Genomic DNA, 14791 nt, shown 5'->3' on the forward strand with positions numbered 1-14791 from the left:
GACAGGGTGCAGACTGTAGCTGTTTGGGACAGGGTGCAGGGAGCAGCTGTTTGGAACAGGGTGCAGAGAGCTGCTGTTTGGGACAGGGTGCAGACAGTAGCTGTTTGGGACAGGGTGCAGGGAGCAGCTGTTTGGGACAGGGTGCAGACAGTAGCTGTTTGGGACAGGGTGCAGACAGTAGCTGTTTGGGACAGGGTGCAGACAGTAGCTGTTTGGGACAGGGTGCAGAGAGCTGCTGTTTGGGACAGGGTGCAGACAGTAGCCGTTTGGGACAGGGTGCAGACAGTAGCTGTTTAGGACAGGGTGCAGGGAGCAGCTGTTTGGGACAGGGTACAGGGAGCAGCTGTTTGGGACAGGGTGCAGGGAGCAGCTGTTTGGGACAGGGTGCAGAGAGCAGCTGTTTGGGACAGGGTGCAGGGAGCAGCTGTTTGGGACAGGGTGCAGGGAGCAGCTGTTTGGGACAGGGTGCAGGGAGCTGCTGTTTGGGACAGGGTGCAGGGAGTAGCTTTTTGGGACCGGGTGCAGGGAGCAGCTGTTTGGGACAGGGTGCAGACAGTAGCTGTTTGGGACAGGGTGCAGAGAGCAGCTGTTTGGGACAGGGTGCAGGGAGCAGCTGTTTGGGACAGGGTGCAGGGAGCTGCTGTTTGGGACAGGGTGCAGACAGTAGCTGTTTGGGACAGGGTGCAGGGAGTAGCTTTTTGGGACCGGGTGCAGGGAGCAGCTGTTTGGGACAGGGTGCAGGGAGCAGCTGTTTGGGACAGGGTGCAGGGAGCAGCTGTTTGGGACAGGGTGCAGGGAGCAGCTGTTTGGGACAGGGTGCAGGGAGCAGCTGTTTGGGACAGCGTGCAGGGAGCAGCTGTTTGGGACAGGGTGCAGACAGTAGCTGTTTGGGACAGGGTGCAGAGAGCAGCTGTTTGGGACAGGATGCAGACAGTAGCTGTTTGGGACAGGGTGCAGACAGTAGCTGTTTGGGACAGGGTGCAGAGAGTAGCTGTTTGGGACAGGGTGCAGAGAGCAGCTGTTTGGGACAGGGTGCAGACAGTAGCTGTTTGGGACAGGGTGCAGACTGTAGCTGTTTGGGACAGGGTGCAGGGAGCAGCTGTTTGGGACAGGGTGCAGAGAGCTGCTGTTTGGGACAGGGTGCAGACAGTAGCTGTTTGGGACAGGGTGCAGGGAGCAGCTGTTTGGGACCGGGTGCAGAGAGCTGCTGTTTGGGACAGGGCGCAGAGAGCTGCTGTTTGGGACTGGGTGCAGGGAGCAGCTGTTTGGGACAGGGTGCAGAGAGCTGCTGTTTGGGACAGGGTGCAGACAGTAGCTGTTTGGGACTGGGTGCAGACAGTAGCTGTTTGGGACAGGGTGCAGGGAGCAGCAGTTTGGGACAGGGTGCAGACAGGAGCTGTTTGGGACAGGGTGCAGACAGTAGCTGTTTGGGACAGGGTGCAGAGAGCAGCTGTTTGGGACAGGGTGCAGACAGTAGCTGTTTGGGACAGGGTGCAGACTGTAGCTGTTTGGGACAGGGTGCAGGGAGCAGCTGTTTGGGACAGGGTGCAGACAGTAGCTGTTTGGGACTGGGTGCAGACAGTAGCTGTTTGGGACAGGGTGCAGACAGTAGCTGTTTGGGACAGGGTGCAGAGAGTAGCTGTTTGGGACAGGGTGCAGAGAGCTGCTGTTTGGGACAGGGTGCAGACAGTAGCTGTTTGGGACAGGGTGCAGACAGTAGCTGTTTGGGACAGGGTGCAGGGAGCAGCTGTTTGGGACAGGGTGCAGACAGTAGCTGTTTAGGACAGGGTGCAGGGAGCAGCTGTTTGGGACAGGGTACAGGGAGCAGCTGTTTGGGACAGGGTGCAGGGAGCAGCTGTTTGGGACAGGGTGCAGAGAGCAGCTGTTTGGGACAGGGTGCAGGGAGCAGCTGTTTGGGACAGGGTGCAGGGAGCAGCTGTTTGGGACAGGGTGCAGAGAGCAGCTGTTTGGGACAGGGTGCAGGGAGCTGCTGTTTGGGACAGGGTGCAGACAGTAGCTGTTTGGGACAGGGTGCAGGGAGTAGCTTTTTGGGACCGGGTGCAGGGAGCAGCTGTTTGGGACAGGGTGCAGACAGTAGCTGTTTGGGACAGGGTGCAGGGAGCAGCTGTTTGGGACAGGGTGCAGGGAGCAGCTGTTTGGGACAGGGTGCAGGGAGCAGCTGTTTGGGACAGGGTGCAGGGAGCAGCTGTTTGGGACAGGGTGCAGGGAGCAGCTGTTTGGGACAGGGTGCAGGGAGCAGCTGTTTGGGACAGCGTGCAGGGAGCAGCTGTTTGGGACAGGGTGCAGACAGTAGCTGTTTGGGACAGGGTGCAGACTGTAGCTGTTTGGGACAGGGTGCAGGGAGCAGCTGTTTGGGACAGGGTGCAGAGAGCTGCTGTTTGGGACAGGGTGCAGACAGTAGCTGTTTGGGACAGGGTGCAGGGAGCAGCTGTTTGGGACAGGGTGCAGACAGTAGCTGTTTGGGACAGGGTGCAGACAGTAGCTGTTTGGGACAAGGTGCAGGGAGCAGCTGTTTGGGACAGGGTGCAGACAGTAGCTGTTTGGGACTGGGTGCAGACAGTAGCTGTTTGGGACAGGGTGCAGACAGTAGCTGTTTGGGACAGGGTGCAGACAGTAGCTGTTTGGGACAGGGTGCAGGGAGCAGCTGTTTGGGACAGGGTGCAGACAGTAGCTGTTTAGGACAGGGTGCAGGGAGCAGCTGTTTGGGACAGGGTACAGGGAGCAGCTGTTTGGGACAGGGTGCAGACAGTAGCTGTTTAGGACAGGGTGCAGGGAGCAGCTGTTTGGGACAGGGTACAGGGAGCAGCTGTTTGGGACAGGGTGCAGGGAGCAGCTGTTTGGGACAGGGTGCAGAGAGCAGCTGTTTGGGACAGGGTGCAGGGAGCAGCTGTTTGGGACAGGGTGCAGGGAGCAGCTGTTTGGGACAGGGTGCAGGGAGCTGCTGTTTGGGACAGGGTGCAGACAGTAGCTGTTTGGGACAGGGTGCAGGGAGTAGCTTTTTGGGACCGGGTGCAGGGAGCAGCTGTTTGGGACAGGGTGCAGACAGTAGCTGTTTGGGACAGGGTGCAGGGAGCAGCTGTTTGGGACAGGGTGCAGGGAGCAGCTGTTTGGGACAGGGTGCAGGGAGCAGCTGTTTGGGACAGGGTGCAGAGAGCAGCTGTTTGGGACAGGGTGCAGGGAGCAGCTGTTTGGGACAGGGTGCAGACAGTAGCTGTTTGGGACAGGGTGCAGAGAGCTGCTGTTTGGGACAGGGTGCAGGGAGCTGCTGTTTGGGACAGGGTGCAGGGAGCAGCTGTTTGGGACAGGGTGCAGGGAGCAGCTGTTTGGGACAGGGTGCAGGGAGCAGCTGTTTGGGACAGGGTGCAGGGAGCAGCTGTTTGGGACAGGGTGCAGGGAGCAGCTGTTTGGGACAGGGTGCAGAGAGCTGCTGTTTGGGACAGGGTGCAGAGAGCTGCTGTTTGGTACAGGGTGCAGAGAGCTGCTGTTTGGGACAGGGTGCAGGGAGCAGCTGTTTGGGACAGGGTGCAGGGAGCAGCTGTTTGGGACAGGGTGCAGAGAGCTGCTGTTTGGGACAGGGTGCAGAGAGCTGCTGTTTGGTACAGGGTGCAGAGAGCTGCTGTTTGGGACAGGGTGCAGGGAGCAGCTGTTTGGGACAGGGTGCAGACAGTAGCTGTTTGGGACAGGGTGCAGAGAGCAGCTGTTTGGGACAGGATGCAGACAGTAGCTGTTTGGGACAGGGTGCAGACAGTAGCTGTTTGGGACAGGGTGCAGAGAGCAGCTGTTTGGGACAGGGTGCAGAGAGCAGCTGTTTGGGACAGGGTGCAGAGAGCTGCTGTTTGGGACAGGGTGCAGACAGTAGCTGTTTGGGACAGGGTGCAGAGAGCTGCTGTTTGGGACAAGGTGCAGACAGTAGCTGTTTGGGACATGGTGCAGGGAGCAGCTGTTTGGGACAGGGTGCAGGGAGCAGCTGTTTGGGACAGGGTGCAGACAGTAGCTGTTTGGGACAGGGTGCAGGGAGCAGCTGTTTGGGACAGGGTGCAGACAGTAGCTGTTTGGGACAGGGTACAGACAGCAGCTGTTTGGGACAGGGTGCAGACAGTAGCTGTTTGGGACAGGGTGCAGAGAGCAGCTGTTTGGGACAGGGTGCAGAGAGCTGCTGTTTGGGACAGGGTGCAGACAGTAGCTGTTTGGGACAGGGTGCAGAGAGCTGCTGTTTGGGACTGGGTGCAGAGAGCAGCTGTTTGGGACAGGGTGCAGAGAGCAGCTGTTTGGGACAGGGTGCAGAGAGCTGCTGTTTGGGACAGGGTGCAGACAGTAGCTGTTTGGGACAAGGTGCAGGGAGCAGCTGTTTGGGACAGGGTGCAGAGAGCAGCTGTTTGGGACAGGGTGCAGAGAGCAGCTGTTTGGGACAGGGTGCAGACAGTAGCTGTTTGGGACAGGGTGCAGACAGTAGCTGTTTGGGACAGGGTGCAGACAGTAGCTGTTTGGGACTGGGTGCAGGGAGCTGCTGTTTGGGACAGGGTGCAGACAGTAGCTGTTTGGGACAGGGTGCAGACTGTAGCTGTTTGGGACAGGGTGCAGGGAGCAGCTGTTTGGGACAGGGTGCAGAGAGCAGCTGTTTGGGACATGGGTGCAGGCAGTATCTGTTTGGGACAGGGTGCAGGGAGCAGCTGTTTGGGACAGGGTGCAGGGAGCTGCTGTTTGGGACAGGGTGCAGAGAGCAGCTGTTTGGGACAGGGTGCAGACAGTAGCTGTTTGGGACAGGGTGCAGAGAGCAGCTGTTTGGGACAGGGTGCAGACAGTAGCTGTTTGGGACAGGGTGCAGACAGTAGCTGTTTAGGACAGGGTGCAGACAGTAGCTGTTTGGGACAGGGTGCAGACAGTAGCTGTTTGGGACAGGGTGCAGACAGTAGCTGTTTGGGACAGGGTGCAGACAGTAGCTGTTTGGGACAGGGTGCAGGGAGCAGCTGTTTGGGACAGGGTGCAGGGAGCAGCTGTTTGGGACAGGGTGCAGACAGTAGCTGTTTGGGACAGGGTGCAGGGAGCAGCTGTTTGGGACAGGGTGCAGGGAGCAGCTGTTTGGGACAGGGTGCAGGGAGCAGCTGTTTGGGACAGGGTGCAGGGAGCAGCTGTTTGGGACAGGGTGCAGGGAGCAGCTGTTTGGGACAGGGTGCAGACAGTAGCTGTTTGGGACAGGGTGCAGACAGTAGCTGTTTGGGACAGGGTGCAGACAGTAGCTGTTTGGGACAGGGTGCAGGGAGCAGCTGTTTGGGACAGGGTGCAGGGAGCAGCTGTTTGGGACAGGGTGCAGAGAGCTGCTGTTTGGGACAGGGTGCAGGGAGCAGCTGTTTGGGACAGGGTGCAGACAGTAGCTGTTTGGGACAGGGTGCAGACAGTAGCTGTTTGGGACAGGGTGCAGACAGTAGCTGTTTGGGACAGGGTGCAGACAGTAGCTGTTTGGGACAGGGTGCAGGGAGCAGCTGTTTGGGACAGGGTGCAGAGAGTAGCTGTTTGGGACAGGGTGCAGACAGTAGCTGTTTGGGACAGGGTGCAGACAGTAGCTGTTTGGGACAGGGTGCAGGGAGCAGCTGTTTGGGACAGGGTGCAGAGAGTAGCTGTTTGGGACAGGGTGCAGGGAGCTGCTGTTTGGGACAGGGTGCAGAGAGCAGCTGTTTGGGACTGGGTGCAGAGAGCTGCTGTTTGGGACAGGGTACAGAGAGCTGCTGTTTGGGACAGGGTGCAGAGAGCTGCTGTTTGGGACAGGGTGCAGAGAGCAGCTGTTTGGTTCGGGCTAGTGGTGGAGGTGAGGGGAGGCTACATGCCAGTAGCTATGGGGGTGGGGGGGTTTCGGACGGCAGCTGATAGCATTGGGCTCCCTGTGACTGTGCCTTTGGAATTCTCCTCTTTGCCTTTAACGTTTTGGGGCAGAGAATATCTAAAGCTGGACAGGAAGGGAGGGTGTGAATGGACAGGCTCCGTGCTGGTGCGCTCTGCGATGGTCTGGCTTCCCCATTGGGGCATTCAGATTTCCTCCGGCAGGCTGACTGAAATTATTCTTTATGTTTTCAGTTCCAATTGATGCCACAGCTGGAATTAAAATGCTCTACGTCTTTGTCGATATCAAAATTGATGGTGTGCACTTCATCGAGACGGTGCGATACAACTTCCCCAAAGGCTCGGCACTCACACTGGTCAGCACAATCCAGTTTGTGGCAGCACTACAGGTAAGGAGGTAACCCTGTGACCCCCCCACCCAAACACCGCCTCAACCCCACCCTAACGCCGTCTCTGTCGCCACCCTAACACCGTCTCTGTCCCCACCCTAACACCGCCTCGACCCCACCCTAACGCCATCTCCCCACCCTAACAGCGTCTCTGTCCCCACCCTAACACCGCCTCGACCCCACCCTAACACCGTCTCCCCACCCTAACGCCGTCTCCCCACCCTAACACCGTCTCTGTCCCACCCTAACACTGTCTCCCCACCCTAACACCGTCTCTGTCCCCACCCTAACACCGTCTCTGTCCCACCCTAACACCGCCTCCCCACCCTAACACCGTCTCTGTCCCCACCCTAACACCGTCTCTGTCCCACGCTAACACCGTCTCCCCACCCTAACACCGTCTCCCCACCCTAACACCGTCTCTGTCCCACCCTAACACCGTCTCCCCACCCTAACACCGTCTCCCCACCCTAACGCCGTCTCCCCACCCTAACACCGTCTCTGTCCCACCCTAACGCCGTCTCCCCACCCTAACACCGTCTCTGACCCACCCTAACACCGTCTCCCCACCCTAACACCGTCTCTGTCCCACCCTAACACCGTCTCCCCACCCTAACACCGTCTCCCCACCCTAACACCGTCTCCCCACCCTAACACCGTCTCCCCACCCTAACACCGTCTGTGTCCCACCCTAACACCGTCTCCCCACCCTAACGCCGTCTCCCCACCCTAACGCCGTCTCCCCTCCCTAACACCGTCTCTGTCCCCACCCTAACACCGTCTCCCCACCCTAACACCGTCTCCCCACCCTAACACCGTCTCTGTCCCCACCCTAACACCGTCTCTGTCCCACCCTAACACCGCCTCGACCCCACCCTAACACCGTCTCCCCACCCTAACACCGTCTCTGTCCCACCCTAACACCGCCTCGACCCCACCCTAACACCGTCTCCCCACCCGAACGCCGTCTCCCCACCCTAACACCGTCTCCCCACCCTAACACCGTCTCTGTCCCCACCCGAACGCCGTCTCCCCACCCTAACACCGTCTCCCCACCCTAACACCGTCTCTGTCCCCACCCTAACACCGTCTCCCCACCCTAACACCGTCTCTGTCCCCACCCTAACACCGTCTCTGTCCCACCCTAACACCGCCTCGACCCCACCCTAACACCGTCTCCCCACCCGAACGCCGTCTCCCCACCCTAACGCCGTCTCCCCACCCTAACACCGTCTCCCCACCCTAACACCCTCTCTGTCCCACCCTAACACCGTCTCCGCCCCCACCCTAACACCATCTCTGTCCCACCCTAACACCGTCTCTGTCCCCACCCTAACACCGTCTCTGTCCCACCCTAACACCGCCTCGACCCCACCCTAACACCGTCTCTGTCCCACCCTAACACCGCCTCGACCCCACCCTAACACCGTCTCCCCACCCTAACACCGTCTCTGTCCCAATCTAACGCCGTCTCCCCACCCTAACACCGTCTCCCCACCCTAACACCGTCTCCCCACCCTAACACCGTCTCCCCACCCTAACACCGTCTCTGTCCCACCCTAACACCGTCTCTGTCCCACCCTAACACCGTCTCTGTCCCACCCTAACACCGTCTCCCCACCCTAACGCCGTCTCCCCACCCTAACACCGTCTGTGTCCCTCCCTAACACCGTCTCCCCACCCTAACACCGTCTCTGTCCCACCCTAACACCGTCTCCCCACCCTAACACCGTCTGTGTCCCACCCTAACGCCGTCTCCCCACCCTAACACCATCTCTGTCCCACCCTAACACCGTCTCCCCACCCTAACACCGTCTCCCCACCCTAACACCGTCTCTGTCCCCACCCTAACACCGTCTCTGTCCCCACCCTAACACCGTCTCTGTCCCACCCTAACACCGTCTCCCCACCCTAACACCGTCTGTGTCCCACCCTAACGCCGTCTCCCCACCCTAACACCATCTCTGTCCCACCCTAACACCGTCTCCCCACCCTAACACCGTCTCCCCACCCTAACACCGTCTCCCCACCCTAACACCGTCTCTGTCCCACCCTAACACCGTCTCCCCACCCTAACGCCGTCTCCCCACCCTAACACCGTCTCCCCACCCTAACACCGTCTCCCCACCCTAACACCGTCTCCCCACCCTAACACCGTCTCTGTCCCACCCTAACACCGTCTCCCCACCCTAACGCCGTCTCCCCACCCTAACACCGTCTCCCACCCTAACACCGTCTCCCACCCTAACACCGTCTGTGTCCCACCCTAACACCGTCTCCCCACCCTAACACCGTCTCTGTCCCACCCTAACACCGTCTCCCCACCCTAACACCGTCTGTGTCCCACCCTAACGCCGTCTCCCCACCCTAACACCATCTCTGTCCCACCCTAACACCGGCTCCCCACCCTAACACCGTCTCTGTCCCACCCTAACACCGTCTCCCCACCCTAACGCCGTCTCCCCACCCTAACACCGTCTCCCCACCCTAACACCGTCTCCCCACCCTAACACCGTCTCTGTCCCCACCCTAACACCGTCTCTGTCCCCACCCTAACACCGTCTCTGTCCCACCCTAACACCGTCTCTGTCCCCACCCTAACACCGTCTCTGTCCCACCCTAACGCCGTCTCCCCACCCTAACACCGTCTCTGTCCCACCCTAACGCGGTCTCCCCACCCTAACACCGTCTCTGTCCCACCCTAACACCGTCTCCCCACCCTAACACCGTCTCTGTCCCACCCTAACGCCGTCTCCCCACCCTAACACCGTCTCCCACCCTAACACCGTCTGTGTCCCACCCTAAGACCGTCTCTGTCCCCACCCTAATACCGTCTCCCCACCCTAACGCCGTCTCTGTCCCACCCTAACACCGTCTCCCCACCCTAACACCGTCTCTGTCCCACCCTAACGCCGTCTCCCCACCCTAACGCCGTCTCCCCACCCTAACACCGTCTCCCCACCCTAACACCGTCGTCCCACCCTAACACCGTCTCCCCACCCTAACGCCGTCACCCCACCCTAACACCGTCTCCCCACCCTAACACCGTCTCTGTCCCACCCTAACGCCGTCTCTGTCCCACCCTAACACCGTCTCCCCACCCTAACACCGTCTCCCCACCCTAACACCGTCTCTGTCCCACCCTAACACCGTCTCCCCACCCTAACACCGTCTCTGTCCCACCCTAACACCGTCTCCCCACCCTAACACCGTCTCCCCACCCTAACACCGTCTCCCCACCCTAACACCGTCTCCCCACCCTAACACCGTCTCTGTCCTACCCTAACACCGTCTCCCCACCCTAACACCGTCTCCCCACCCTAACACCGTCTCCCCACCCTAACACCGTCTCTGTCCTACCCTAACACCGTCTCCCCACCCTAACGCCGTCTCCCCACCCTAACACCGTCTCTGTCCCACCCTAACACCGTCTCCCCACCCTAACACCGTCTCCCCACCCTAACACCGTCTCCCCACCCTAACACCGTCTCTGTCCCACCCTAACGCCGTCTCCCCACCCTAACACCGTCTCTGTCCCACCCTAACACCGTCTCTGTCCCACCGTAACACCGTCTCCCCACCCTAACACCGTCTCTGTCCCACCCTAACACCGTCTCCCCACCCTAACGCCGTCTCTGTCCCACCCTAACACCGTCTCCCCACCCTAACACCGTCTCCCCACCCTAACACCGTCTCTGTCCCACCCTAACACCGTCTCCCCACCCTAACACTGTCTCTGTCCCCACCCTAACGCCGTCTCTGTCCCACCCTAACACCGTCTCCCCACCCTAACACCGTCTCGTCCCACCCTAACACCGTCTCTGTCCCACCCTAACACCGTCTCTGCCCCACCCTAACACCGTCTCCCCACCCTAACACCGTCTCTGTCCCCCCACCCTAACACCGTCTCCCCACCCTAACACCGTCTCTGTCCCCACCCTAACGCCGTCTCCCCACCCTAACACCGTCTCTGTCCCACCCTAACACCGTCTCCCCACCCTAACACCGTCTCTGTCCCACCCTAACGCCGTCTCCCCACCCTAACACCGTCTCCCCACCCTAACACCGTCTCCCCAACCTGACACCGTCTCCCCACCCTAACACCGCCTCGACCCCACCCTAACACCGTCTCTGTCCCACCCTAACACCGCCTCGACCCCACCCTAACACCGTCTCCCCACCCTAACACCGTCTCCCCACCCTAACACCGTCTCCCCACCCTAACACCGTCTCTGTCCCACCCTAACGCCGTCTCCCCACCCTAACACCGTCTCTGTCCCACACTAACACCGTCTCCCCACCCTAACACCGTCTCCCCACCCTAACGCCGTTTCAACCCCACCCTAACCCTATTCAACCCCACCCTAACACCGTCTCCCCACCCTAACCCCGTTTCAACCCCACCCTAACACCGTCTCTGTCCACCGTAACACCGTCTATGTCCCACCCTAACGCCGTCTCCCCACCCTAACACCGTCTCCCCACCCTAACACCGTCTCCCCACCCTAACACCGTCTCTGTCCCACCCTAACGCCGTCTCCCCACCCTAACACCGTCTCTGTCCCACCCTAACACCGTCTCCCCACCGTAACACCGTCTCCCCACCATAACACCGTCTCTGTCCCCACCCTAACACCGTCTCTGTCCCACCCTAACACCGTCTCCCCACCCTAACACCGTCTCTGTCCCAGAGACAGTCCGTCTATCGTCAGCCCCTCAGTTAGATTGAAGCAGCATCACTAACACAGAGCAAAACATTGCTGAGGGTGTAGACAGGGGAACGACACAGGCTGCAGGAATAGTCCAGCACTCTCAATCCTTAGCTCAGTTAAAACAAAATGTCCTAAAGCATAAAGACAAATCAAATGTCCACATCAATGAAACAATCAAATGAATTTGTTCTGTTTATTAGCGAGGAATGTTTGCACCTTGTAAACCACTTGGCAGAATGCAACTAAGTAGGAGTTTATTGAAAGGACTGGTACCTGGAGCTGCCTTGCTGGGTCTGCCAGTCTGTTCCATTTAAGAAAATTCAGCGAGCGTGAATATTTGATCAATCGTTTTAATAATTAACAGTCAGAGTAAATGATTAGTTTGAGCAGTTCTGACGGTCCCACCCACCCCCCACTTGCTCTGCGCCCCTTTCTGCAAAGCTGTATTCGGCCTGCATGGCCTCCTGTGCGACTCGGTTCAGTGCGACTTTCCCTGATCCCTGTCAGTCGAGTGATCCCACGCAAGCATCCTGCTGACTGAGAGTATATATTTGTTCCCTGCAGTGTGGCTGTGAAATAAGCCTCGTCAGCACACTGGCAGTTCCCCTCACACACATTGCAGCAACGGTTAACAGCAAAAAGACTTCTCTTACCGGGACAGAAGACTGGGCTTGAATCCCAGCCAGGGGCCAGGATTTAAGGGATGATTTAATTAAGGTGGATTGCTCTTCACAAAAATCCAGCATCGACACAGCGGGCCAAATGGCCTCCTCCGGGACTATCCTCTTCTCTGTTAAGTTGAATAAAGGAGTTGGGAGGAGAGATAGAGAGAAACATCTACCTTTGGTGGGAGGGCCCAGAACAGGGACGACATTGTGTTATGAGAGGCAGGTTGTTTGGGGTGACGTCAGCCATTTCTTCCCACGTCGGCTCGTGGGAATCTGGAAGCCCACCTCCCCAAAATACAGCTGTTGAGGCTGGAGGATCAGTTCAAAGGAAGACTGATCGATATTTGTCAGGCAACGTGTATTAAGTGTTGTGGAACCAGGGTCGTTGTTATGGAGTTAAAGCTTCTCAGATCAGCCGGGATTTAAGTGAATGATGGAACAGGCCCCCCCCCAGACTTCCACATTCCTCCGAGCGTCGCCTCCAGTGCATTTTCCCCTCCCTGCACCCCACCACCAGGAGTTGTACCTTTTGGGGTCTGGGGCCCAGACTTCTGAATTCCTACCCTAAACCCCTTCCGGCCCTCCACCGCCTGCTCCTTCCTTGATTGGCCTCTTAAACTCCATCTCTTTGGCCAAGATTTCGGTCAGCCCTTCCCCAGCCCCAGCCCCAGGGGAAGAGAAGCGACTGCGGAGGAAGAGAAGCGACTGGGGGAGGAAGAGAAGCGACTGAGGAGGAAGAGAAGCGACTGCGGAGGAAGAGAAGCGACTGCGGAGGAAGAGAAGCGACTGCGGAGGAAGAGAAGCGACTGCGAAGGAAGAGAAGCGATTGTGGGGGAAGAAATGCGACTGTGGAGGAAGAAAAGCGAGGAAGAAAAGCACGGTTAACATTTTAGATCGTCACGCCTGACCACCCACTTCCAGCAATCGCCATTGAAAAGGGATCGCGATGGGGAACCAGAGCCGAACTCTGATTCGATTCTTGATTCAACAAAGACCTGCATCTATAGAGAGCCTTTAGTGATGGCAGGGTACTTTATAGTCAATGAAATACGCTGAAACTCTGACCACTGTTGGGACGTAGGAAATGTGACAGTCAATCTGTGCACAACAACGTCCCACAACTAGCAATGTGGCCCCGCGCAGGTCATCTGTTATTGTGATGCTGATTGAGGCATACGTATTGGCCAGGACGCAAGAGGAGAACTCCACATTGCTTCAGAATCGATCTATAGCATCTTTGGGGCCACATGTGAAGGCAGACCAGGCCTCGGTTTAATGCCTTTATCTGAAAGACCGCACCTCCAAAAGTGCAACCCTCCCTCAGCGCTGCTCTGGAAGTGTCAGCCTGCATAGCTGTTCCCAGTTGTAGCCACGACCTGTTGTCTCAGAGGCAGGACATGTGGCCACTGAGTCAGGGATTCATGGACCCTGCGGGTTTACTGCCATCACCTCAGTGGGGCCTGGCTAAATTAGCGCACACTGGGGCTCAAGCCAGCAAATCCCCCTTGGTCCATCTGGCTCAATGAATGAGCTCAGCCATCGGGACCGTGTATTAACTCCTCACCTGAAAGCAAAGTTGTTTAATCTTTGAGCCTCCTGCATTTATATAGCACCTTTTAGATAGTAAAATATCCCAAGGGAGAGATGTCAGCGTATTCGGCTGAGGGCCCCAGGCAGCTGAAAAAATGGCCGCCGGTGGCAGCGCGTTGAAATCAGGGTTGTGCAAGAGGAGTGCAAAGCTCTCAAAGGATTGTGGGGCTGGAGAAGGTCACAGAGGTCAGTGAATCACCTCTTGTACCAACCAGCGGGTGGATGAGGTAGAGAGGGCTGACGAGGTGACGCATCTCGCTGACCCTCTTGAGGGCATCTTGGGCAGTGTGAAGGATCTGCACCAGCTATCCAGCGCTGGATTCAGCAGAGTCACGCCGGGGAGATGAAGACCCTGGCCCCAGATGCTTGTCCATAAGGACAGGGATCGAGAGAGGCAGTGGAGATCTGTCCCCGCCCTGCTAATGACAGCTCCGTTTTTATCCTGTCTGCTCGTTGCTCCTTAAGTACAGTGCAAGCTCCTTGTGTTGCTATTAAGCAGTTATATTAAAAAAAAGAGCCCTCTTCCACTTTAATAATCATTAGGCAAGGCGTTACTGAAGGGTGACAAAAAGAAATAAAAGATTTCTTCCTAATTAGCTGTAAAATTTAGGGAATAGCAAGCGTAATGGTAGAAGCAGTCTCTGGGTGTTATGGGAATTGGCTTTGATGACCCATTTACAGCTTCTCCCAGCGGGAAAGGAGGACTAATGAGGTTTGACTGTAACTTGTGTCTCTTTCGATGGCTAATCTTTCAGTAGTTCAGAAGTACTATTCCCCACGTCCACTGTCTCTTAATCTCTGCCTGACTCTCTCTCTCTCTCTCTCTCTCTCTCCTTTCTTTCCCCAGTCCACCAGCCAGGAGCTGCGATCGGAATACGACATCTGCGTCCCACAGTGCAAACCCCTGTCGCCGGGTGAAATTCTGGGTTGTACCTCCCCGCACATTGAAAAAGCCACAGACGCCATTATGTGAGTACCCGCTGTACTGCTCCGGCAGCTAGGGCTGGGCATCTCCCAGTTGCAAACATTCACACAAGCGTTTAAAAACCCGCCTGTTTTCGGCTCTCGGTGTTCCACCCACACTCGCGCAGAGAGGCTGGGATTGTTCCCCAAGGAGAGAAGGCCAATGGGAAGTCTAATCAAGGTGATCGGTACCATGAGGGTTTTGGGTGGGTTAAATCAGGAGAACTCTCTCCATTGGCAGCTGGGAGAGTCAGTAACCCTCATGATGCAGGTTTGAAACCATTTTTATATCTGTGTGTGGGATATGGGTTTCGCTGGCTCGGCCAGCATTTATTGCCCATCCCTTTTTTAAAAATAAATTTAGGGTACCCAGTTATTTTTTTTTCCCCAATTGAGGGGGCAATTTAGCATGGCCAATCCACCTACCCTGCGCATCGTTTGGGTTGTGGGGGTGAAACCCACGCAGGCGCAGGGAGAATGTGCAAACTCCACACGGACAGTGACCCGGGATCGAACCCTGGTCCTCGGCGCCATGATGCAGCAGTGCTAACCACTGCGCCACCGTGCCCCCCAGATCCTCGACGGCGTGAGGCAGCAGTGCGAATCACTGCGC

General features: G+C 57.7%; 1 protein-coding gene across 5 annotated transcripts in view; it reads left to right on the top strand.

Moving 5' to 3' along the window:
- The window catches only part of dph1 (diphthamide biosynthesis 1), a 737117-nt gene that overhangs the window by 400620 nt on the left and 321706 nt on the right, over positions 1-14791 (top strand). For all 5 annotated transcript variants that reach the window (XM_038814609.1, XM_038814607.1, XM_038814606.1 and 2 more), the window contains 2 exons: positions 6091-6245; positions 14063-14184. In XM_038814609.1, coding sequence (XP_038670537.1) covers positions 6091-6245; positions 14063-14184 — 277 coding nt within the window. The remainder of the gene's footprint in view (positions 1-6090; positions 6246-14062; positions 14185-14791) is intronic.

The sequence above is a fragment of the Scyliorhinus canicula genome, chromosome 12 (assembly GCF_902713615.1).
Source record: "Scyliorhinus canicula chromosome 12, sScyCan1.1, whole genome shotgun sequence".
NCBI lineage: Eukaryota > Metazoa > Chordata > Chondrichthyes > Carcharhiniformes > Scyliorhinidae > Scyliorhinus > Scyliorhinus canicula.